This window comes from Astatotilapia calliptera, chromosome 11, assembly GCF_900246225.1.
Source record: "Astatotilapia calliptera chromosome 11, fAstCal1.2, whole genome shotgun sequence".
Lineage (NCBI taxonomy): Eukaryota > Metazoa > Chordata > Actinopteri > Cichliformes > Cichlidae > Astatotilapia > Astatotilapia calliptera.
Genome location: NC_039312.1, coordinates 5,790,258 through 5,816,187, shown reverse-complemented (window position 1 = coordinate 5,816,187; position 25,930 = coordinate 5,790,258). Strand labels below are relative to the sequence as shown.

The 25,930-nt window shown below is 42.9% G+C and overlaps 1 protein-coding gene across 3 annotated transcripts in view; it reads left to right on the top strand.

Moving 5' to 3' along the window:
- vps13b (vacuolar protein sorting 13 homolog B) overlaps positions 1–25,930 on the top strand; it is a 314,335-nt gene that overhangs the window by 287,360 nt on the left and 1,045 nt on the right. For all 3 annotated transcript variants that reach the window (XM_026183458.1, XM_026183460.1, XM_026183459.1), the window contains exons 48-67: positions 134–400; positions 3,674–3,757; positions 3,955–4,130; positions 6,835–7,005; positions 9,974–10,181; positions 11,264–11,452; positions 12,450–12,596; positions 13,814–14,100; positions 14,950–15,077; positions 15,196–15,392; positions 16,235–16,353; positions 16,966–17,416; positions 17,665–17,823; positions 17,999–18,227; positions 19,934–20,110; positions 21,254–21,424; positions 22,710–22,886; positions 23,961–24,063; positions 25,446–25,614; positions 25,724–25,804. In XM_026183458.1, coding sequence (XP_026039243.1) covers positions 134–400; positions 3,674–3,757; positions 3,955–4,130; positions 6,835–7,005; positions 9,974–10,181; positions 11,264–11,452; positions 12,450–12,596; positions 13,814–14,100; positions 14,950–15,077; positions 15,196–15,392; positions 16,235–16,353; positions 16,966–17,416; positions 17,665–17,823; positions 17,999–18,227; positions 19,934–20,110; positions 21,254–21,424; positions 22,710–22,886; positions 23,961–24,063; positions 25,446–25,614; positions 25,724–25,804 — 3,690 coding nt within the window. The remainder of the gene's footprint in view (positions 1–133; positions 401–3,673; positions 3,758–3,954; positions 4,131–6,834; positions 7,006–9,973; positions 10,182–11,263; positions 11,453–12,449; positions 12,597–13,813; positions 14,101–14,949; positions 15,078–15,195; positions 15,393–16,234; positions 16,354–16,965; positions 17,417–17,664; positions 17,824–17,998; positions 18,228–19,933; positions 20,111–21,253; positions 21,425–22,709; positions 22,887–23,960; positions 24,064–25,445; positions 25,615–25,723; positions 25,805–25,930) is intronic.

The following is a 25,930-nucleotide window of genomic DNA, read 5'->3' as shown; positions in this document are numbered from 1 at the left end:
TGAAAACCGTGACTTTCCTACATTCCCAGTGACATGTTGTAAAACTTATCTCATAATTATAGAAGTTAATTATAAGGCACTAAACATCTTTATTTCTAATTTGGACAATTCTGTCATACAACCCTCTCCCCAGGTAATAATCTGTGGGCGGCAGGTCATGTGCAGCTACCTGACTCAAGACATTGAGCTGCGAGTGGTGCAGCACTACGTGGGGCCCGATAGCCAGACGGTAGTCAGGGAATACTGCGACTGCCTGGAAGCAGGAGCCAAGCTGCCATCCTATGTGCTGGAGGATGCAGAGATGACAGAGCTGTGTGTAAGGGCTCGAGGAGACGATGAGTGGTCACAGGATGTTCAGCTGGAACGGAGGGATAAGAGCAGCAGCAGCTTTGTTGTACAGGTAACACAAGTAGAACTTTAAGTAAGCCTTCCACATGTCCAGTAAAGCTTCCCACTTAGTTTCCCAGAGTCTTGTCTGTACATGTCTTTACGATCAGAAGCTACATCAGTTACAATTTGTTGCGTGTGCATACTAGCAGATTAAAATGCACACGCGTGCTCCACTGTGCCTGGAGCACGCGTGTGTGTCCAAATGCAAGCTGTTGAATGTGCTAGCCATGCACACAAAGTTTCTCTCACACATTGCTCACACCACTACTTCTGACTGGCTCTCCATCCACACAACATGTTTGGAGCCAGTGACTGGACCACCAACTGTGACCGGATCCTCTTCTCCTGGGTGGCCACAGTGGCAGCGCTTCCATGCTGCTACTCACTGTTAGAGAACAGATTGAGATCTTCCCCTCAGATAGGCTTACAAAGACCCTGCAACCCATAACCCAGCCATGTTGAGAGGTAGAAAATACTGTTTATGCTCTCTCATAACAACGTTAACCATAGACAGGAAACACTAGCTGATATGTGGGCACAGGGAAAGGCTTTGAAGGCACTTTCACACCACTGGATAAGCGCCAGCTCCATCCCTGCTGTTCTTGCGCTTGCTCTTTATTTTTCTTGTGCTTTTTTCCCTGCTGTTCTTGTATTTGCTCTTTATTTTTGTTGAACTGTCTTTCTTTGTCTGCCTCTCTCTTTTTTATTTATAAGCCTCACGCTGTTAACAGCTAGCCATCTACCACTCCAGCTCCTGTGTATGTGTGTGTGTTTTGGAAAAGGGGGTCTGAACATCTCTGACTGCACTCCAGCATGCACTGTTATCTTTTTTCGTAGGATCAGCGATTCATTGCACATCTGGATGGCTGGCTCCAAATGAGAGAGCTGCCTGAACTAGTAGCTGGGTTCTTAGATCTCTCTATCTGTGCCTGTCTCCTGCTATTTCACTCGCATGTTTCCTCCCTGCCTTTTACCTTCTCGCCCACACACTGGCTCACTCATCTATCTTCTAGTTAACTCCTTTCTTTACTTCATCGTCTGGCATCAAGCCTGTCCACCTGTCCTGCATCCCTCCATTTTCAGTGTTTGTCTTCTTTTTTTTTTTTTTTTTATCTGCCTGATGATTCCCTGTATCAGTAATCCATCTGAGGTATCTCCTTTTTCATATCTCATCTTCCTTATCCTTAAATCTTATTTTCAACGTTTTTTAAACGTGAGCTTTAGAGAAAGCACAGAAGGTCATCGCGACTTTATCCCAGTGGTGAGCATTTTTTACTTGATCACTGTAGAGCATCTGTTTGCCAAAGTTTTACTCCCTCATCCAAATAAGTCTATTTTGCAAGGGTCTGTATATTAAAACTGAATGTTCACCCTGTCTCTTTGCTCTGCTCTGCTGACCCTACCAGTAAATGAAGTCCCCAGGCTGTCATAAACGAAACCGCTTGTAATGTGACTTGGCATCCCAAGACTTTAATGAGGAGTGAAGAGTAAATGGGACAAACACCAGTGACACATTAAGAGTGCTTAGTGTTTGGTGGGCACATTCTCAGCCTTTAAATCTTGCAAAGATTTAACTGACTGTAATGGGCCACTATCTGGCACTAACAGTTGTCAGTCCTCACAGCCATAGTATTGTGTTGCAGGGCTTTAGGGAGACTTAACATTTAACTGCTGAAAGAAGCCAAGAAACAAAGATTTTTAGGACAAAACATCATTGATGGAGGCAGTAAATATCATGCCAGGGGGTAAAAAGGAGCAAAAGCATTAAAGTTTATCCAGTTTATTCATATTTTACATCTTAACCACCCGTGTAAATTTTAAATACAAGCATGTGCCATTATTAGAAAAAAGATTATTATTAAAAAAGTATTAAAATAAAGGTCATTTTGAATTTGATGGCTGCAACAGGTTTCAAAAATGTTGGACTAGGGTAGCTTCTCCTTTTCCTTTAACAACAGTCTGTAAAGGTCTGGGAACTGAATAGATCAGTTGCTGGACTTCTGGGTCGTATTTTTCATTTCGTGGTGCGTCAAATGTTGTCAACTGGAGAAAGATCTGGAGCACCGGCAGGCAGCCGGACTTTTTTACTGTGAAAGCATGCTGTTGTAATAGATGCATATGCAGTTTAGCATTGTCTTGCTGAAATACACAAGGCCTTCCCTGAAATAGAGGTTATATGGATGGAAGCATAAGTTACTCTAAAACCTTCTAGCATTCATGTTGCCCTTCCAGATGTGCAAGGTACCAATTCTATAGGTAATAATGCACCCACATACCATCAGATTCATCCGACCACAGAGCAGTTTTGCCTCAGTCCATTTTAAATGAGCTTTGGCCCAAAGAAGACACTGGCATTACTGGCTCATGTTCACATATGGCTTCTTCTGTGCGTGATAGAGTTTTAACCTGTGTTTGTGGATGGCACGATAAACTGTGTTCACAGAAAATGAATCTGGAAGTGTTCCTGAGCTCCTGCAGTGATTTCCATGACAGAATCACTCCTTTTTTTACTCCTGAGGGCCTAACCAACACAGGCATCTATTATTGATTTTCAACCTTTTGCCTTGCTCCCTGAGATTTCTCACGATTCTCTAATTCTTTTGATGATACTGCATGAAATATTCATAATCTTCATAATTTTACATTGAGCAACATTATTCTGAAATTGTTACACAATTTATCGATGCATTTTTTTGCAGATTGCATAACGAAGCCCATCTTTTCTTCTGAGAAATCCTGCATTTTTGTATCCACTCACATTACGGCCCTGTTGCCAGTTAACCTAATTAGTGCAAAATGTTCCTGCAGCTGTTTCTTTTTAGTACCAATTAGTTTTCCGGTCTTTTGTTGCCCTCTCCTAACTTTTTTGGGACATGTTGTAGCCATTAAATTCCAAAAGAGCCAATATTTTTCTTAAAATGGTGCATTTTCTCAGTTTAAGCATTTAATGTTTTCAGTGTTCTGTTGTGAATAAAATATGAGATTATGAGATTTCTTAATTATTGCTTTGTATTTCATTTGCATTTTACACAGCGTTGCAACTTCCCATCAGTCATAAAAGGCTCAGGGGGTAGTGTCATCATCCCACTGGGTGGCATGAACACCCAACACATAGATCAAGAATGAGGCGACATAGAATTTTCAAATTCATATCATAGGAAATGCTCAATCTAGTTCAAATATGACCAAATATCAAAGTCAAGGTCAGAGGTCAAGTTTGTTGAAAATCCTTCAGGCTTCTTTGGTATTGATATCTTCTAACAGCTAGTTTGTTTCCTTTCAGGTGCCTTGTTCTAATGGCTCATTGCTTTATGTTCTGTGCACGCTCATCACAATCGAACCCAACTCTCATATGCAGCAAAGAGTGGTGAGCATCTGTTACAATATTTACCGTTACAGAATATTTTAAACCTTTTTGTTTTGATCTCTGGGAACTAAGTAATTATCCAACACTTAAGATTAAGAACTTTACATTTTTGGTGTAATCATTATTTTTCCTGATTTAGTTTTCCTCTCATCAGTTTGTCTTTTCATTGATTGTTCTGTATGAAAACCATGTTCCAGGTGGTTTTCAGTCCACTGTTTGTCATGAGGAGCCACCTGCCGGACTCTCTAATCGTGCATATAGAGAAGAGGAGCCTCGGACTGCGAGAAAGCCAGCTAATACGTGGACAGGGTCACCAGGAGCCCCTGCTAAACACGGAAGCTGACCTCACCCACCATCTCACTTTCCAAGCCAGGTAAAAAAAAATAAAATGCATTGGTCCAAAAAAGGACATAGTAGTTCAAGTAATGTCTAATACCTTTTCATGCTTAAGATCTATGAAACACTATATAACACACCTCAGCTTCACAAACATGTTACATGTTACAATTTCTGCACATCTGACATCACTCCTAATGATGGTGGTACGATGCAGTTTAACCTCATATTCTTGTCATTTGGTCTTAACCAAAACTATTCTCTTCCAGCAGACATTTTCAGTGGCCAATTTAGTTGTTGTAGTCCTTTTGCACTGCCTTTATTGTGCACTGCCTAGACAAAAAAAACCTCACCACATGGCAAATAGGTGAGCACCTTCCAGTGGTTTTTAGGTGTAGGTTTAGCAACTTTATGTGCCTAAAAATACTGAATGACAGGATTTTTCAGTGTATTTTTCTTTCTCATGACAGTTTGTCAAGCTCAAATTGTGAAAGAGTGGTTCAGGGAGCATGACATATAATTTTCACACATAGCCTGGGAACGCACACAGAACCAACACACAGAGGAAGCCACCTTGGCTGACACATAGCTTCAATTCTGACATTTTAGGCGGGGCCATCATTACACCTCATTTAGATAAAGCCCCAGCAAAGCAGGTTTTTTTTCCAGTAGTTTGTTTGTGTAGAAATAATACTTTTTTATGTCTATGTTTGCATGAGGTAAAAAAATGTATGCGCACTAGCCCGGTGTCTGTGTGTGGTCCGTGCCTGTCATTGTCTTGGTTAGAAATGTGCCAGTGTAAGTGTGACAGATGCCACTTCATCATGGGCAGAGGCTGTCACATACATCATTGCTACGCCTATTACTTGCCCCAGTTTGTCCTTATGTGTTTGCACATATTTCCCATAGCCTCTGTGTAAGAAACCAATAACTGTACAATTTATCATTGTAGCCAAGTCCATCAAAGAAATGCTAAGAAATTCATTTGTATTTTATCTGTTTTATCTAGCATCACCACTACACCTCATTTCATGTCATATATATATGTACATGGCATGTGTTTTGGCGCATGGTGTCGTTCAGTAACAGAAGTGTTTATGCTTCAGTGTGTGTGGCCCCAAGGGAAATGGCTACCACATGCACATATTGTTTTGTTGTTGCTTCTACTATATTTGTTATCTTTCCAAATGTAATTTAAGTTGTTTTATGCAAATACATAAGGGGGGGGGGTGCTGGGTGGGGGGGGGGGGGGTCAACCTTTTGGTAGCAAGTGGTGGTGATCTGAATAAACAGAGTAAACGTTGAGTGTAATTGACTCTCCCTGAGAGATTTTTTTTTTTTTTTTGCTGTAACTGTTGTGTTTAGATATCTGGTCACAAAGTTTGTTTTGATTTCAGCTGCCATAAAGGAACCGCAGTGGCTGTACAGTGACTGGGAATGTATTTGGCCCCTGCTGTTGAAGATAAATCCTTTTCAGTTGTACAAAAAGCAAGCTCAGAAAGAACTAAGTGTCTTGTCTTTCTAGATTGCAACCACAATGCTCCTCGTGTTTACGATCCGTCCGCTGCCTAAACTGTTTCAAACCGCACAAACTTGCATACTCTCCTCTCCTGTCCCCCGCAGCTCAATCCATCCCTCATCCCTCTCCATTCTCATAAGCACACACTACAAGCCACAATTGTAAACATACACACATTTTGTACAGATGCACACAAGGCCCCCCTTCCCCCCGACCCCAAACCCCTAGGACAGATCCAGTCTGTTCGCTGGTCAACAGCTCATCTTTCCTTCCTGTAATTACGCATAGTTGTGGGCTTTAATGGACGAGGTAGAGAACAGAGCTGTGGTCTCTGCACAAGAGACACAGACAAGTCTTAACCAGAACTCTTATGTCCTGCTCTCCTTGTTCTGGCCACCACATTAGAAGATCAAGAGCTACAATCAGAAGCCTCTTCCAGTTTTCCCCCTCAGGAACTGCTCTGGATGAGAAGCTTCCCGTCAACACCTTGTCCCTCTCGTCTGTCTTGCCCCAGATCCATAAGCAATAGCCCCTGTGTTCCCTTTATAGCACAATGGGCTCTATTAATAAACTACTGCTCTGGGGTAAGGGGCTGCTTTGCTTTGGCCAAGTGGAACTGGATGCCGCCCAGATAAAGAGAAGAGGTTATTAAACTGTTGGATTTTTTTTCTCTTGTTGTTGCAAAGCCATAATTGACCAGTGTCTGGGACCTAGGTATTCAGTGGGGTTATTTACTGCCATTTAGCTTTTTTTCTCTGATCCTTATGAGTTAGTGTTTGTAAGACAAGACTGCGTGTCATGAAGAGGAGTCCATAACAAAAGGCAGATTGAACCCGCTTCAAGGTTTCAGGGCAAAAGTGGAGTGTAGCTAGGGGTCACTTTAATTGCATCGAAAAGAACAATGGGAATAGTCAGATGTTGTCAAAGGATGTCTTGTTTTATAGTGAAATAAAGTATATTTGAATTGTTTCTGGTGTAAAATAACATACTGCCAAGCCAGATTTGCTGGTAAAAAATGATTTTGTGTCACAGGCAGTGCCTTTATTTGTTTACTTTTATCACACTTTCACTGAACTTGATATCTCCTAATCTTTGAGTTAAATCAGCTGTCTCTTGTGTCTTATCAAATCTAGGGTGTCTACTTTCTCCATGAACACACGTCACAGTCACACGCTGTTTGAGGAAATTGCAATGATTTTATGTTTGTGCTTTCTCTCTTTAGGGAAGATGAAGATGCTTCGCACTGCGCTGTGCCCATCTCCACCAGCCTAATCAAGCAGATACTGAATAAGACTGGACACGAGGACAATCCAGAAAACATCTTGGCTGATTTCTATGGTCCAAAGAGAAGCAATGAGCCTCCATGGCCGTATGTCATCAAAGACGCTGGCAGGTACTCTTTGCATTGCACTGGCTGGTAGATTTGATGTGGGATATATGTTTGCAAGGGTACAAAGTGCTGTGAATATTTCTTTACTGGCAGATGTTTGTTTTTTTTCCATTCTTTACTTAAAAACAGTTTTCTTTCTGTTCATTAAGACACCTCGTGATCTTTTTAATAAGTAGCATCAATAACTCTTTTTCATCCCTGTCATGGCTCTTTTGTGGCTAGCATTAAATTTAAAGTTTCATAATACGCAGCCCACCAGTGTGTTATTTTTCTAATGCTTAGCTTCTTACAGCATTCCTCCTCAAAGCAGAGAGTTGTGCAAGCGAGCCTTGATTGAAAGAAGCTTCTTTTTATTGCTCACTCTTTGTTCTCATAATAAAACGGTTAACTGCAAAGACAATGCAGAGCCATGCATCAGACATTAGCAGCAATACCACTGCTGTCCCCACAGACCGGAGATTAAGGCTGTCATCCTGTCACAGTCCCACTTTCTCACACAAGTGAGAGGGTCTTGCATTTGGTTATGGCTTGGCCCATCTCTGCAGAGCATGCATCGTATATACACTTGTATGTGTATGCCTGCACTTGTGTAAATGTGGCCCGTGGATGAGTTTACGTATAGTGTCAGGCAGAACACACATGGGAATCTGTCTACAAATGTCATTCTGGGAATCATCTTGATAGCAGCAGTAGGAGACGCAGCCACATGCTCTCCCACAGGCTCCAAGTTACAAAGAGTCCCAGCGGATCTGCTGGACATATGGGCCATATGTCTGCTTGTGGTTGCCTTGGTTTCCCTACACTTGATACATATGCAAACACACACACACACAGATTGTTGCTATGCACATGTGTGTATACACACTTATACCATTGTGTTGCACTTACACCACCGTACACATCGCTCACCTTTAAATGTCACACACTGCGTCTGTGTGGAGGGCTGGTATCGGGTGTTAGGTTTCTCTTTGAATCGGGCCTCTCTATTTTTCCTGAGAGACAAAGTCCAAGGCCAAAGCTCACTTCCCATCATAGAAAGCGGCAGTTTGTCTAATCTGTGAAGTTGCTGCTCCGAAGGAGCATCGGGAAAAATGTTGAGGGAAAAGGGGGATGTCATTAGGATTAATAGCTCTGATTGCTGTCTTTAAACACACTCAAAACTTGGACAGAAAGCTAAAGCCACAGTTTAATTTGTATATTATTCTTTAATGCTGATAATAGTGATAGAGTTTGCTGTTTGGAAATAGTACTCTGTCTTCCTGGCACAGTCAAGAAACCAGACCAACACCAAGCAAGCTCCTTGGCAGGCAGTGTGTAAATATTGTGCCTTAAAAGGGCAAAGGAAGTTTGAAGTGGTAAATGTTTTTTTTAATTCTCTTTGTTGGGTTTTTAAAGGCAGTGGGGCACCTCCATAATCATTTAAAAAAAACACCTTCTTTTTGTGGTGTACTCGAGCTGCTATGTGTACGGGTTTTGAGAGCAGCAGCCTCTCAAAATTCACACTTTTAAAACCCTAATCTCCAGAATCACTGGGGTTAGACTAAAGCTGCTGAGCACATTATTTTCCATTACAGTTTTGTGATCTCTCCAGTATGATTTATGAGCCCTGCACTTTTTTGTCTCCATCCACAAGGTCAGTGGTGCATTTAACCACACACACACTACCATAAACACCAGTAAATGGTAAAGAAAAGCTGTTCCCAGTGTTTTTGGTCCCATTTCACTGCAGTCAGTCTTTGGGTTTGTGACAAGTTTGAGCTGACAGGTTGGTAGGTTGAGCAGAGTCCAGGCGGCCTTGTGGGAGAGAGAAGACTGGTTTGCCTTTGATGGCTTTGAACTTCAGAGTAAGTCTGAGTTTGTTTGGTTCTCTTCTGGCACTCAGCACTGTTTAGGGCTCACAAGATGATGATTACCATGAAATGAGTGCCGTGTCAGTGAATTAGTGGAAAAATGAGTCTGTCTGTCTGCCTGTTTGTCTGTGTCTCAACATGCCCATGTGTGATCCCAAATGTCTTGTCAACTGTTCTCTGGATCTGTTTGTATTGCATAACTTGTTTGCAGACCACTTCTGTCTGTGTATTTGTTTAGCTTGTGTGACTGCTGTCAGTACATTATTGGTCAGCACGAGGTGTGATCAAAAAGTTCTGAGAACAAGAACAAAAAAAATCAAAAGCCTTTCAAGATTTCAATTTGGCGTATCTCACGTTCGAGGTCAGTGACTCATTACACCACTGGACTGTTTTCAGCAAAGCTGCTATTTTTAGATCTCTCAGTGGAACTGAGAGGAATGTCTCTCAGCACTTGAGCAGCTGCAGTGGGTGCTGGTACTCCTTCCATGTCTCAAAATGGCGATCCTGCAGCTTAACGTTCATCTGAGCTGCCACTCCGAGTCCAGATCATTTTCTCTGAACGTTCTTCCTCAGACACTTCAGTGCGCTACAGCTCTGCATCGATAGTCTCAGCCAGGGGTCGAATTCATAATACACAACCCGATCAACGCTGGGGAAAAATGACGAGCTTGCTCTCTGTATCGCTCCTCACCTCACACCTTAACCCTTCACACAAATGTTGGACCTGTTTGTTTGTTCTCTGCTCAAATTTGAGATCTATGGTGACATCACAGTCAGTGCACACAATCACTGATTATAAGCACAGTTGAAGTGGTTAGAATGAGACAACCAAGAAACTGTCTAAAAATATCAGGAGCCTTGGAAGCTGCCCAATCTGATATGTCAGATTTGCCAAATTTAAACCATGTAAGGTTTCCATTTTTATGGAGTGTTTTGATAAAGTTGGTCATTAAGACTGAAAGGGTGAGACATTTAGTTCTTATACGGTGCAGCAGTGCTTAAAATACTTTAGTGTAAAATGATGCAAACCTTCGACTCAAGTGACCATTTTCCTCAAATCAACTTCTCCATACTGGGATTCTGCTGGAGTGATTTATCCAAGAAGTGTTCTCTTCCAACAGGTCAGTGCTCGAGCCTCTTGCACAATGGGACAGTCCTATGCAGGTGAAGCTCTCCTGCTGGAAACCTGGTCTAAACACACTCCTGGTGGAGCTGCTCCCCTGGGCCTTACTGGCCAATGATTCCCAATGGGATCTCTGGCTTTTTGAGGGAGAGACCATCGTACTGCAGATACCAGCCGGCAAGGTCATTGTACCGCCCAACTTCAAGGTAGAGTGCGACAAGATCTTTGTATGCATATGGGAGTATGTAAATGTATATGGGAGTTGTTTAAACACTCAAAGCTACAAAAGATAAAAATGGCCCAAGTCCCTAAAATCTCCTTATATTCCACAGATTCTGTATCATAGCCTTAAAGATCAGTAAGAGTCCAAAACAAAGTGTCAAACTTTCATTTATTACTTATTTTTCTTCAGCAGAAGTACATTTCCAGTAAAACTCATTCTTATTTTGAAAGACATTAATAGACTGTATTGTACTTGCCAACGTCTTTGTGACATCATGACAATAGTCGTAATAATTCAGCAAATATATATTTTGACATCAGGACATGGATGTCTTTTTGTGGCATTAAAGCCATTATTATGGAACCAGCTCTTTTCTCACTTCAGTCTCGACTAATAAGCACAAAACCTGAGATCATTCACCAGAGCTGCATTACAACAATATTCCCTGCCTAAGTCTTTAACTGCGGCCAAGCTCTGTCACCGTATACTGCAGGCATGCATTCTCACTGGCTTCTGAGATCAGAAAGAACAGCCTGCAGATGGTTTTCCCCCTTTGGAACGTAACACACACACACATACGCACATTTCTCTGTCAGAAACCCAGCGCTAGGCGGGAAGGCAGTGTATCAAAGAACAAGACCTAATATGGTTCAGCACGAGGAAACAAAATAAAAAGTTGTAAATGTGTAATAGCCTGTGAAATAGAAACAAATACATCGTTGTTTCCATAGCAACCTCCTATTTATCATGGAGCGACACGTCGAGAGAAGACAGTTGCAGCTGCAACTCTCACACCGGATTGGTTTAATAGGAGAAGGCTGGTGTTTTGATCATCAGTATGCTCCAGAGCCAGATGAACAATCAGTGTGGAGCACTGAGGTTACTAGTAATGAATTCATACAGTACTTTGCGAGGACTGTATGAATTGATATACAGGAGCACTTAGTTGAGCTTTTTGGAGAGAAGTCACAGCTTCAAATTTGATAGTAAATTTTTTGATGCTTCCTTCATTCTCTGTCTCTTGTTGTCATTCTCTAACCTGAACTCCTGTTCATTGCAATCCAGGAAGCATTCCAGATTGGTATCTACTGGGCCCAAACTAACACTGTCCACAAGTCTACAGCCCTGAAACTAGTTCATGACCTAACTTCTCCTCGGTGGAAGGAGGGATCAAGCTCAGAGGTGGTCACTCTGGATGAGGAGGGATATGTTGAAGCTGACATCACACTGGGAGCCTTCCCTGGTAAACAGAAGGTGAAGGAAACTTCAAAGCTTTTTTTAATATACAGTCGCTCACTGGGAAAGTGAAATAGTTTGTTAAAACTGAAGTGAAGTTTAGGCATATTTGTCAAGAAATGTTTTTAATTTGGGGGTTTTGTCCATATATCTTAGGTTTATTTATTTTCTGCCAGTTATTGAATTACATTGTGGTTTTTCTTTCTTTTTTCTTTTCTTTCTTTTTTTACAAAGCCATAATGTGGTTTGAATCAAAAAGTTCTGATGAATTATTAGGGAGGCAAGTGGAAAAGAATACATAATTCTTGAAGAAATAATTGTAATATATTTCCCAAATCAACAGAGCTCCTACCAGCATGAGAACTCACCGGCTAATTCGATAGATACACATGTTTAAATGCTTTTTGAAACAAATGTCTAATCAGCCAATCACATAGCAGAAATTCACTGTGCTCAGGCATGTAGACACGGTCAAGTGGATCTGCTGAAGTTGAAACCAAGCATCAGAGTCTAGAAGACAGGTCATTTAAGTGACTTAGAATTGATGCCAAGTGAACTGGTTTTTCAGAAACTGCTGATGCACTTGGATTTCCTCAAACAGCCACCAGTGGGTTTACAGAGAATTATGTGAAAAAGAAAAAGCAGCCAGTGTTTAGCAATATCCTGGGAAAAAATAACAAAGTTGGAGGCAATGGTGAAATTAGAAAGGCAAAAAACATGTGCATCTCTGAACACACCTCCTTGACATTGGAAGCAGGTACCACACGCAGTGCCGCTCCATCCTGAGAACTGTAAAATAAGGCTACGTTTAAACACGTTTCCCTGTCTGATGAGTCTCAATCTCTGCATAGGGACAGAATATGGAGCGTTGACAGCATGGATCCATCCTGCCATCTATTCACCATTTGTCGTCCTCGTGACCACATGATGACTTACAGATCTCACAAGAAGCAACGTTGTTACTTTCTTTAATCATTTATCGCTGACAGCTTATTGCCTGTTCTTTCCTCCGTAGCTGTGTCAGTTCTGTGTGTCATCTGTGGTGAGACATGGCATCCAGATCTTGCAGATAGAGGACAGGACAATTCTTGTCAACAACACTCCTTACACTATACACTACAGGCCCCTGCTGAGTGACCACGCACTGGCAGCTGATGACCAGGTAATTTGAATGCATGCTTTTTCCTGTCATAGGGAGGGAATGAAGGTTTCTCTGAATTCGGTTTATCATCTTTGACTTAATGAGCTGAGAATTTTGGCAAATGTTAAAATGTGAAACACAGCAATGCAGGTTCAGTATATTTTTAGTATGTTTCAGACTAGACAAGGACAATTCATCATACATCACAACACCTGACCACATCCTCAACTGTTAGCTCTTACTCTAAAACGGTGTAAATGTTTGGCCCAGAGTTTCATTTCACAATGCTACTTTCTATCCTTGTGGCATTTGTGTGTGCTTATGGTCCTGCGTCATGTCTCTCCTGTCTGCCTGCTCAAGTTCCTGAAGCTTCAAACATACATTTTATTCCCCATGCACATTGCAAACGCAGTGTGTCTACCCCAGCACACATACCCTGGGATGTTGCAAGCCGTTTTCCATCAGATCATGTCCCAAACCTTCCCCCAGCCCCCTCTCTCCCTCTGCCGTTCTCACCATGTGGCAATGGCACTTCATAGGGACATTAGACAAACACCCAGAATTGGATGCAGGTTTCCTTCCTGCTTTCATCTGCTGCTTGTCCCTAAAGAGGGCAACAATGTTGTGATGTCATTTAACAAGCTTTCAGATCCCCTTATGGAAGGATGGCAAAGCTTGCCAGTTGCCACTAATTGACTGAAAAACCTTTTTAAAAAAAGAGCTTAAGAAACTAAAGAGCGGGCGATGGGCTTAACAATAACAGACCGCAAACAAGGCTAGGAATGCCTTTCTAGTTTGTCTATTCATCATGCTTAGAGCCTAATCCCTGTAGTCCTATACTACACACTGCTCACTGGCTGTTAAGCCAGCACAGCAGGGCTTCTCTGCTACCAATTTAGCTCTAAGCTCAGTGGGAGAAAGAATAGAGTAGAATAACAATGTGGTTTTACCATGTATCTTTTGTTGTAATCACTTGCATCTTCTTTGCTCTCTGGCTTTCTTTTCTTCTTGGCCTTCGTGTCCCATCTTATATCCTGTTTTCTGATCAGATGTTTGACCATTTCTCCTCTTTATTCTCATTTGCTCATGTCACCTTGCCCTCTTCTTTTTGTCTCTTTCGTTTTCTATTTTTTTCCCCCTTCATCTATCATTTATTTATATTCTTACCATGATTTATTTTCCTTTTTCTCTCCTCTCAACTGCCTTTTTATAATATTTATATTATGTACTCTTCCCAGATCTGTGAGATACCAGAGACGGCCACGTTCACACTCCTTCCCCCTGAGAATTCATCCCAAGCCAAACCGTGCTCAGTGCCATGCTGGGACCTCCTCCAAACCAGCATCCAGGGAATGGTGGAGTTCCCTTTGCCACTCAGACACATGCTCTTCAGCTTGTGTCCAAGGCCTGACGCCGGTGTTGGATCTGCAGCATGGAGCCTTCCCGCTCCCATCCGGCAAGACTTCCCCAGGCAGAGTTTATCTGTTCCCAGGGAACCAGACTCAGGGGGTGGCCTGAGCAGCAGGTGGGTGAAGCAGAACATTTGCGGTTTGCTGGCCGTGACAGTCCATTTAGAGCTGGGCACCGAACCCCAGCTGGCACTAGACATAAAGAGAGGAGACACTGTAGCTAGTCACACTTTGTTACACACTGATGATGAAGCAGGAGGAGAAATCCCCTCAACATTTCCACTGTCAGTTTATCAGCTGCTCTTGTGCAATTCATCCATCTGAATTTCGTGTTGTTTTTCTCTTCTTTTAATCTAGTGTAGCCCATTTAGATAGCTGGTTGGATGGCTTTCAGGGACTGAACACACAGTGATATATACACTTGGTGATAAATAGCTCATAAATGGACAATTTCGTTTTTTACGGATACACCCGTATGATATGGTGATAAAACTGGCCAGCTTTAGTTCATTTTCTTCATTTGTGCATAATTGTATGTGTAGTCAGACACACAGATATAAACACAAATACAAACATGGACACACACACACACACACAGTGATGATGCATTGCCTGGGTTCAGTTAGGGCTCTGCCCCTAGATGCATTTAGAGATTTGCAAATGGACATTGCAATAATGTGACGTTTGACGTGTTGACGGGTGTGTGACTGCTTATCTGTGTGTGGTTAGAAAGGGCTGGGATGTGAGCTGTCTGCAGACAGTTTATTTATGGGTTTATTGCCCTGTTATGGCCAGAGCTGAGGTGGAGGTACATCATAGATGTGATTTGTCGGTCTGTCCATTTGTCTGTCAGCAAGATTTCCCAGAAAAGGATGACTTCATGAAACTTGTATTCAGTTTTGGGCCGATGCAAACAATTTCTTCAAATTGCCCTTTTACCTTATTCATGTTATTTTTTCATGCAGAGCAATAGTCCTGACCTATCAGGAGCACCTTGGAGTGACATACATCACCCTTAATGAAGACCCTTGTCCCCGCATGCTAATCCACAACAAGTGTCCTATCCCACTGCTTTTAAAGGAAAATGTCAAAGGTAAGCAGGGCACCTTCTGGCTACACTGGAAACCTCTACTCTGTGTTTTAATAAGCCTTGTGGTTAAACTCAAAATTTTTCTCTTGCACGTTTTTTTTTCCTCTCTTTTGTTTCACAGAAACTCCAAGGACTGAGGTGTACTGTCGTGCTCTGCCTGCTAACTGTTCCCTGCACCATGAACTCTATTACCACTTTTCCAGTTTCCCAGAGTGCAAGCAGAAAGAGATGCTGCCCACATTGCTGCTGAAAAACACCTCGGACCACAGCACCACCGACTGGACAGACCCCATAGATATCAACTGCCCTGGCACTCAGGTTAAAGAGTAGTAATTGAAGAAATGTACCACTTAAGTCATTCCTCCTCCTAGTGATAGACCAATCTGAACTTTTGACCTAAACACACAGAAACACCTTTCCTAACACCACAGATGTCAGTGATAACAAAACCTCAGGAGCAGCTAGATGGAGCCAGAGTTCATTATGTTTTGCTGGTAATGAAGATTAGCCCCGTCACAGTCTTGTGACTGATGATGATAATAAAATACAAGCACCCAGGTTTTCACTTATTTTTCTTTTAAATTAGCTTCGCATTAGAAAAACAAGTTAACAATTAAGCTTGGTTTGTGTGGCTGATCCATTACAAATGAAAATCAGGTTTTAGAGGTATGTCGGAACCTTCTTCACGCAACATTAGTTTTTCGTTTTGTGCGTGTTCTGGGGTTAAATGGTGATCCAGGGTAAGAATGTTCGGTCTGGTCTGGGGTAGTAATGTAGGGTTAGCAAAATGTTAAGGAGCAGTATGTGTAATGTTTACTGTTGTGTCTAGGCAGCTGTGGGTTGGCGGGGGTGGGGTGGTTGAGGCTCTGTATCTCTGGTTACCGTGAAGTCTGAATTTGACCTGTGTGGTAGGGGTGAGAAGTCAAAGGCTAGACTTGTTATGACTGCTTAGCCAAGCGTTCAGCAGTGATCTACTTCCTTTCTTCACATGACTGTGTGATGACTCTGAACCTAGAGTGGCATAGGTTAAAGTCAGACACGTGTAACTTCTGAAACACACACATACACACACTGACCTGAGCTAGAACTGTGTAAAAGTTCTTCTTCAAAGTATCATGTGACAAATAATGTCTAGTCATTAGTTTTCTGCTGCTGTTCAGGTGGTGTTCCTGCCAGGCTTTGGCTGTCTCTACATAGACGTGGCCTATGAGAAAGGCACCCTGGTTCTGTCTCTGGCACCAGAGGGCAGCGTGGACACTGTAATCAACCAACACAGCAGGTATGCGTGCACAGGCAGTGGTTTTATTGTTGTCGATTTATGTTCCCCACATAATTGAGCCACGAGAAATCAAGCATGCATGTTGTTGTTCCTAACCTCAAGCTATCTACCCCTGTGCCTATTACTGTGTTCACTTCCATTTGCTTTATGATTACTGTTAACAGCTATGTTTTCATGCAGTACTCAAAACATGAAGAAACAGGCATCATTTTCACCACAGGAGGGCAATAAAACCTTCTAGTGTTGTCATGAGCGTGGTTAGTTGTACAGTAGAACATAGTATTACAGCTTTATTCCATTACATCAACACATGCAAGCTGCTTTGTCATTTTGGCAAAACAGGATATTAATATAATCACATGTTAGGTAAATGTAAACAAATTACCTCAGACAATGATCTTTGTTAAAGTGCTCTGGTAGATGGTCCCTTATTATCCTTTACAAATAATCAGAGCCTGGAAAGGTTTCCTGACTGTACCCAAAAAATGACAAATAATTTTATGGCTACTTTAACTGTTGCTATATTTTCATTTGTAAATACCATTTATTTTTAATCGTTTCTGTTCTTCCCACTGTAGATCTTTTTGGTTAATATTTCTGTTTTGTTTTCAGGTCTTCCACACTGTCTGTTTGCATCCTCCTGAGTGAGGCCAGCATGGTGCTAAGTGATGATATCACCAGTCCCACCAGTTCGGTGGAGCTCCTGAGACTCACATTAACCAAGCTACTCCTAAGCCTGGCTCCCACGCCTATCTCCCTGCCCCCGGAGCTAGCCGTTGACCCCTCTGTGGGTACAGCAGCCATCCCAGCTCTGCTGTGTGACTCATCTCTCATCGAGGTGTGGTGCTCCAGTCTGCAATTGGACAACCAGTTGTATAACCGGGCAAGTTTCCACTTCCCTGTGCTGCTGTGCCAAGATCAGAGAGGGGGAGTTGAACCTGGGAGTCTGTGGAGCTGTGATGCCAACCCCACTGAGTCCCCTGAAGCAATGAATGAGTTCAAACGCGCCTGTTTTCTGCAGATGAGGCTGACGCTGGCTGGGGACAGATGCACGGTGGAGGAGGTTCGATTAGTTCCCATCTCTTGATGTGCATTTTTGTTTGCTAACCGCACTCTCCCTTCCAACACATTGTCATAACTTACCTGACGTATGATTTCATTTTTACTGGAGGCAAAACAAAATCACGCTTAAAAGCATTTCAGCAGCTGTCACAGCTTGTAAGAGATCAGCATAATCTCTGTCCAAATGACTTTACTTTCTCTCAAACAATTGTGAAGAAGCAATTCTCAGAATAGGTTCTTTTTCTTCAGCTCTCCTTCCAGCTCCAGCCTGCCAGAGTCTACCTCGAAGACACTTTTGTTTACTACATCAAGACTTTGTTCCACACCTACATCCCCACCCATGCTTTTGCCTCTGCAGAGACCCGGTGCAGCAAAGAACTTGGAGCAACCTCCACCCTCCCTGAGCAGGTGCGATATTCATGACACGATCGTTTTATTTCTGCTTTTAGTTGCTACATTCTGACAATCTTTATAACTACAATGGAACCTTATGTTACTGACAGGAAGCAGCATCCAACCTCATAATGATATGTGGAATATGTCTGAGAATTATTTCTTTTGATAACTGTGATGTGTGATCTAGGTTCTCCAGTCAGCGCAGGCATTGGTCCACCCCGTGCAGCTGCAGAAGCTGACCATCCAACCTGTCAACCTGCTAGTTAGTATCCATGCCTCTCTGAAGCTGTACATTGCTTCAGACCACACTCCTCTGTCCTTCTCCCTCTTTGAGAGAGGGCCATTCTGCACTACAGCCAGACAGCTCGTCCATGCTCTGGCCATGCACTATGCTGCGGGAGCCCTCTTCCGAGCAGGTAGGTAGCAGACAGGACTTATAAAGCTTCTCTTACCCTCAAACACCTGTATTCGCACTAGATGATGCACTTTTTTCCTACATTCTCTTTATGATGGGCTTGGTGTCACAATTTGTGGTGTCGGTTGCCAAATGAAATGTGAATTCAGCATGAAGTAAGAAAATTCTGCCATTTCTTCTCAGCACAGCTACAGTTGATCTTTCAAATGATACACCCCGGGGCTGCTGGAAAACTGTTGAGCTCCAGGAAGCAAAACCTGAATCACCAGTGGCCTGAGAACGACTTATGTTCTGTCATTGTCATTATTCAGTGGTGTATCATAAGTTTTGACCAATAACTCACGGTTCACACCCAGTTTGTTGGCAGTATGTTTTGGTTAATCCTTTAGCGGTCACCGTGTCTAAGTCTGACTTATCAGGCCCTGTAAGAGCTCCATACCGCTCTCCTGTGCTGTCCTCCTGTCTAGTCAAAGCCTCCACACATGGTCTGATTTAAGCCAGTCATTTCCACATCAGAAATCACCATTCTGGCCAGACGCTTCCTTCCCGCTGTCTCTCGTTAGAACCTTCATTTCTGCTCGTATTTCAACACGTCACCCTACCGCCTTCTCCTCTTCCTGAGTCATCATAAAGACCCGGGCTCCAGGAAACATTGCATTCTGGGACTGATTAACATGAGGATCTGCAGCGCTATGATCAGACATGCGCCCACATGTGTAAATCCGTGCACATACAAAGCCTTATGGACAATAGACACACTATCTTTGCATACACTCTAGCACGTGTGTGTGTTTAAAGGCATGACTCAGGCCTGTAAACATCAGCTCCTGTCAGGACTTTATGCTTTACCAAAACCACAACTGGGAAACCATATAAAGCCGAATCAACCACGAGGCCCCACTAGAGTAGGTTTCCTACCATTAGAGTCCATCATTCAAGTGCAAATTGACAGAGAATAAGAGCCGAGCGGGGCCCGGCGTCCTGAGAAATGACTATTTGATTTTTGTGATGGAGTTGTCACTGCATAAATATCAATGAGCCGTGCCATCTGAAGGGGACTCTATGGTTTAATGAGAGAGGTGAGATAGTAGGAGGCTGTAAATCCTGTGCTGTGTCACACGTGTGATTTCATGCAAGACTTTGCGTGCATGCGTGTGTGTCTCTGTGTGTGTATTACTGAGATAAGAACTCTTAAAAATCTAATCATGATGTGAAATACTTTGTAAGTTACTCCGTGACTTGTTGTGATTGAGAGAGCCTCCCACTCTAAATTGCTTTTGGCAAACACAGGACACTTTATCCACAGCGCACGTGTGAAGAATGTTCCTCCTAAGAGCGAGTGTCTAAAATGTTTTTAATATCTGTTGAATACAAAACTTCTTTTAATTGTATCGTGCATGAAAATATAAAATATGTTCATTCTGAGTAATGAGACTCACTCCAGAAATAACACAGTTAAAGTTTAGTTTATTTAAGCGTTTGCTTTCAGTCCAGGCTTTTCTGGATGAAGGTGGTTTGTGACTGTTTGCTAAAATGTTTCATAGCCTTGAGGAAGTGGAGTTTTTGTGACTTCTCAGAATGCAGTGCAAAGAGTACGACCCATGAGAATATGGATAAATATCCTGTTTTAGTTCAGATCGTCACAGTGCAGTACTGTAGTGTTGCTCTACACAAATGTAACCATGCAGCACACTGTGTCTGTCTCAGGCTGGGTTGTGGGGTCTCTGGAGATCCTGGGCAGTCCTGCCAGCTTGGTGCGGAGCATCGGTAACGGCGTATCCGACTTTTTCCGCCTCCCATATGAGGGTTTGACACGTGGGCCTGGAGCCTTTGTCAGTGGAGTGTCCAGAGGGACCACCTCCTTCGTCAAACATATTTCGAAAGGTAACATAAATGCTCAGTCTTTGTTCTATGTCTTTATTTTATTTGTGGACTCAAAGATGGAAGAGTTTCCATGTGAGTCTCACACAAGACTTACAACACAACAAATATAGACTATAGAGCATCAGATTAAGTTATCTCATGGAGTTATGGCATTTCTCCCGTGTGATAAATGAAATGACTCAAATAACATTTACAAACACAAGTTACACAAAATGATGTGTTTCACTTTTGTTTTGTGGCAGACATGGTTAAAAGCACAAGTCAACATTTAGTGTCCACCTCAACATTAAGCTGGGCATACACTGCGATTTTTTTCAGTCGCGTTATTCAGCTCCCGCTCAAACTGCACGATTGACTCGCAGGGGTTAGAAGTTCGTCGCTCACGATCAGGGTCTCACACTATACGGCCCGATGCTCTGATGCAAGTGCTCACACTGTGCGTCCATAAAATGAAGGTTATAACGGAAATTCTGTCGCTCGCTCTCCCTCTTTGTCTTTCACTCACACAGACACGCACGCCACCACCATCAACTTTGCTAAATTGCTAATGAAAAACATTGATCAGTCAGCTGTGATTGAGCAGCAGTGTAGATCCAACTATTTTCACGGTTGTTGTGGTCGTGATAATTTTGTGAGGCCACATCGAAAAGGTTTGGATGAGCTTTCCAAAGTTCTACAAGTGCCTCCATCGCTTGTGTTCAGCTCATACGCTGCACTGCCGTGCTACTCCGTCTTTTTCACCGACGTTTATGTGTTTGCGCGTGCGCAGTGTGAGCAGCTGCGGTGACACCCTCACGACAGTCGTGAGGGTTTGAAATCCTCACGACCAATCGATTGATGATCGGGAGCTGGTCGTGAGGTGTTAATCGCTTCTCGTTTTCCCACGTCTACTACACGATCCACGACGCACGATAAAGGCCAAAATCGGGCCGAGACGACTCAAAAATCATCTCAAAATGGGCCAAAAATCGCACAGTGTAAGCCCAGCTTTAGTCAGTCTTCTCAGCAGATCAGTGTGAAGGACACTTTTGGAAATCATGTTCTCATTTGAAGTTTTTAAATCTGTGATTTAATTCATAAAAGTACTTCTACCTTGCCACTAGAGACACTGAGAAAACATAAGAATTTCTCATTTCTGTTTAGGCACCCTAACCTCCATCACCAACTTAGCCACAAGCCTGGCAAGGAACATGGACCGTCTGTCTCTGGATGAGGAGCACTACACCAGGCAGGAGGAGTGGAGACGGCAGCTGCCAGAGAGCCTCGGGGACGGACTGAGACAGGGACTGTCACGACTCGGCATTAGCTTGTTAGGTATATGAGAAGGAACACCAAACTTCAAACAAGTCAGTTAGCTGTCTTATTAAGTAATAAATGAACCCCCAAAATATAGTTATGTTTGAAATGAGCAATATATGTGTGTGTACAATCCATTCTCTTCCGCTTATCCTTGTCAGGTTGGGGTGGTCTATCCCAGCTGTCTTAGGGCGAGAGGCAGGGAACACCCTGGACAGGTTGTCAGTCTGTTGCAGGGTTTATTTGGCAAACATAACCCGAATAAATACAAAATTTAGTTTTTAAATGATGATTTCATTTATTAGGTGAAAAGGCCTCTGAGCCTACCCAGAACAACATCTAAAGAACTGCAGGCCTCACTTGCCTCAGTTAAGGTCAGAGTTCATTATTAAACGATAAGAAATAGACTGGACAAAAACGGCATCTGTGGGAGATGCACACATTGCATCTCAGACACCAACAGTCAAGCATGGTAGCGTAGAGTAATGGTCTGGGGCTGCTTTGCTGCTTCAGGACCTGGAGTGTCCTAGTCGAAGTGTGGACTGTTAATGCTCAGAAACCCTCCAATGTGTCTGAATTAAAAATTTCAAAGAAGTGTGAACCAGATTACAGCAATATGAAAGACTCATTGCCAGTTATCACAAATGCTCGATTGCGGTTCTTGCTGCTACAACCACGTATTGGATTTAGGAAGCAATTAGTTTTTCACATGAGGTCAGGTAGGTTTGGATTGCTTCTTTCTCCTTAATATTTACTCTGGTTGTCTTTGTCAAACATTTGTTTGATCTGAAACATTTTAGTGTGACAAAAAGATTTCATGGGAAAAAAGAAATCAAGAAGGGGGCCAAATACTTTCTTCTCACCACTGTTCATATGCATAACACATTCTGCCTACGCACATTTCATCTGCTGCACACTGGCACATTCTCAAAGAGGTGCTCACACTGTGGTGAGAGCTGTGACACAGAGTGGTGGAGACAGCACAGTAGGGACACAATAAACACTCAGAGGGCAATAAAACTCAAGTCTGTCTCAAATCAGACTCCTATATGTATTATATACTGACTGGAACCAAACAGCTGCCCACATGTCTGCATCACAGTGGATGCACTGTAAATCTATCACAGTGGATGGTCTATAGGTTAAAAGCATGTCTGAATACCTGTGTCATTTATATTTACTGGTTTAATACCAATTTATCAATAATCTAGAGAGGTGTTTTGAACTCACTGAGCGTTTTGTATTTTGTTAAAGTTTTCTTTTGGTGAGTTTAAGAAAGAGACTTTTTCCTTTTCTCTGTCAGGAGCAATAGCCGGCATCGTGGACCAGCCCATGCAGAACTTCCAAAGGAACTGGGAGATGCAGAGCTCAGCTGGTAGCAAAGCCAAAGGGGTGATTTCTGGAGTGGGGAAAGGCATAGTGGGGGTTTTTACCAAGCCCATTGGAGGAGCAGCAGAACTGGTTTCCCAGACTGGATACGGTAACTTCAGCACGGTCAAAGATAACAGCATTCGTAATAAATTCATGAATGTTTCCTTATTTTGTTTCTGAAGACCAGCCAATGATTTAAGAACTTTTTGGACAGAAAAAAGTTGATAGCTTTATTTACAAATGGATTTGTCAGCCCATCATATCCTGCAGTGAGCTCTTTGATCTATTGAGATATAACTAGCACAGACTGTGTGTTAAGTCTTTATTCCAAGGAGCTCTCAGCAACAATGAACACATGTGTGGATTAGAGTTAGTTTGTCAGAGCATGGGCGATCTCGCGCCTCTCAGCTTCAGGCAGGAGCTAAGGGTTAATAAGCCAGGAACCAGAAGAGAGCAGCTGAAACACACAGTGCAGGCCTGCCTACATATGCTACTACTTCTACATACAGCCAGTTTAATCCTGTGGAGTTAATGTTTGTTTGTTTTTTATATTGGAGATAGAAGATTGAGGTGCGTGCTGGCAGTTTTTGGCTACAGCACATAAACTGCCAATAAGATGAGGAGCTCCATAAAAGAGCGCTACCTCCCCAGGGCCTGGCTCTGATCTACCTGAAACCTCTGAGCTCCGCAGACACACAAACTTAATCATCAGCAGAAAGACACACACACACACACTAACATACCCACTGGCACTCGCTCCGACAATATATTCAGTAAAAAAAAATCCAATCATCTGGTTACACATGCAGATCAAGTTCACTGATTTGTGCTCTGTTATGAATCACATGGATCCACAAACACCCACTCAGAGCTGCGCAGCATTGCCGAGTACCACTGCAGTGACATCATTAATGGAGCTCATTGGATTCTTTATTGCTTTGTTTTAACTACTTGATGACTTCACTGGCTCGCTGCTGCCATCGCTCTGCTGACAGCTAGAGAGGGTTGAAAGAAAACTGACCACACGCACTGGGGTTATGAACTCACAATGGCATAAATACGCGCACGCAAAATCATCCTAATCAGTGTTTGTTTTTACCAGTATATGAAACACAGACGCAGAGCATGTGTATAATCCACAGTTTTGTCAAAACTCAGCTGTCAACTGTCCTGATTTCTGCAGGGATCCTTCATGGAGCAGGACTGTGGCAGCTTCCCAAACAGCTCTACCTGCCTACAGAAGAAAAGTCTGCTCTAGCCCCAAACAGCCATCTTAAATATGTCTGGTATGACCTGCAGCCGCTCTTTATTCCCGCCAACTCCTCCTTTACCTTTGCCCAGCTCTTCTTCAAAAGTGGGACATGTGTTCTCGCCTCTGCTTCTTTGCTTTTGTTGGATTCTCACCAGGATCTGCTGTTCTTTTCCTCCCCATTACCTCTCATCATTTTGCTGTTTTGTTTAAAAAAAAAAACCTTGGAGAGTTCATTACCTACCCCCCCACCTACCCCCTCCAAACAAGCCTGCAAAGATGTTTGACCTTGATCCCACACATGGTAGCCAGCTTGCCCTCCCTTGTTCTCATCGAGCCATGTTAAAAGGTTTTTATAAGCACTCTGCCAAAGCCGCCAGCTAGAAATTGTTCTTGTTGTTTAACTCTGAGTCTATCCAGAAATGTTTCCCAGTACCTTCACATGGAGGGGGAACACCTTTCTTTGCATGCCTGGGTAGTTTGGAGAGACTCGGTTTACAAAGGTTGCATGTGCTTGCCAAGCAGGTTACCTTTGGCTCCGAGGAGCTGTATATACAGCGTCAGATCTCAGTGTTTCAAAGATTCCAGTATGTTCTCACTGGAACTCTTAATGTAATCATAAAGATTTATGAGAGGCCTCTGTATCCAGGAGGTTATCGGGAGCTGCAGAAAAAGCATTTATGGCATTTTCTGAAGAATTATTCTCATTTAGTTTGGTTTCCATAGCTATCAAACATTTGCTTGTAATAGCAGTCAGTGTCGACTGTCATCTGCCTTCAGGAAGAATTCCAAATTTGACATTCCACTTGAGTTTTCATCACTCAAGGGCCTTTTTTTCTGCTAATGTTAGAGGAAGATTAAAGAAATCTATATCCTGATATAAAATACACAAATGTTGAGATAATGCTCCCCTGTGTTGCAGAGAAGTCAAACTGGTTTCCATCAGGCGTCCATCAATTATTTTTACTACAACAGGTAGCCCAGACACTTGAGGGGTCAGCCTGTTTGAGCAAAGTAACACTGAGCAGACCCAAACTGTCCCTACTGTGTTTGCCTCAACATCTGCTCCACAATCCGAACACCTGCCTTCCAAAGTAAACACACTGTCAGAGAAACATGACTGAACACTTCAGTTCCTGCTCACATATTTCCCCGTTGAGTATGTGTGTAATAGGAACCACACTGAGAACAAGCAGAAATGTAAATTACAGGATGTACGCAGACACATTTGGTCTCGTGTTTATAGACAAAGTGTATATCTGATGTTAGCAGGCTGAATGGAGGCTTTCATTGTGCGTGTGTACATGTACACAAATGTCATGCAGGAGGAGTTGTGTCTATAGTTCTAAATTATAGGGTAATATAAAGATTCCAGCTGGTTTCATAGCGTCTACTCGTCCCTGCTTTCTCTGACTGCAGGAAAATGCTGCAGTCTCTGGGGCGTCCAGAGCTCCACATGTCCCTGGATGTGACCATTGTAAGCGGGTCAGGTCAGGAGCACGCCGGCTGTCTGCTGCTCACGTCTGAGGTGCTCTTTGTCGTCAGCCTCAGCGAGGACACCCAGCAGCAGGCCTTTCCCATCACAGAGGTAACTCACAGACACAAAGAATTAAAGAGTCTGATGACATTTCTCAGAGAACAACTCGTGGGCCTTTTATAGATAATGACGTGAATGTTAAACCACTTGCCGCCTCCAGGTGGAGTGTCAGCAGGAACCAGGACAGCAGGGCGAGCTCACACTCACGTTACAGCAGCAGACAGTTACTAGTGATGCTGAGGTGAGGCTGTAAAAGTAATGAAGCTGTGCAGCGATCACACAGTCGGAGTCTCTAACTCCTGCACTGATGTTAATGGCATCACGTGCCGCAGTTAATTAAGACCAGACTAATTTCTTCCAGCAGTGT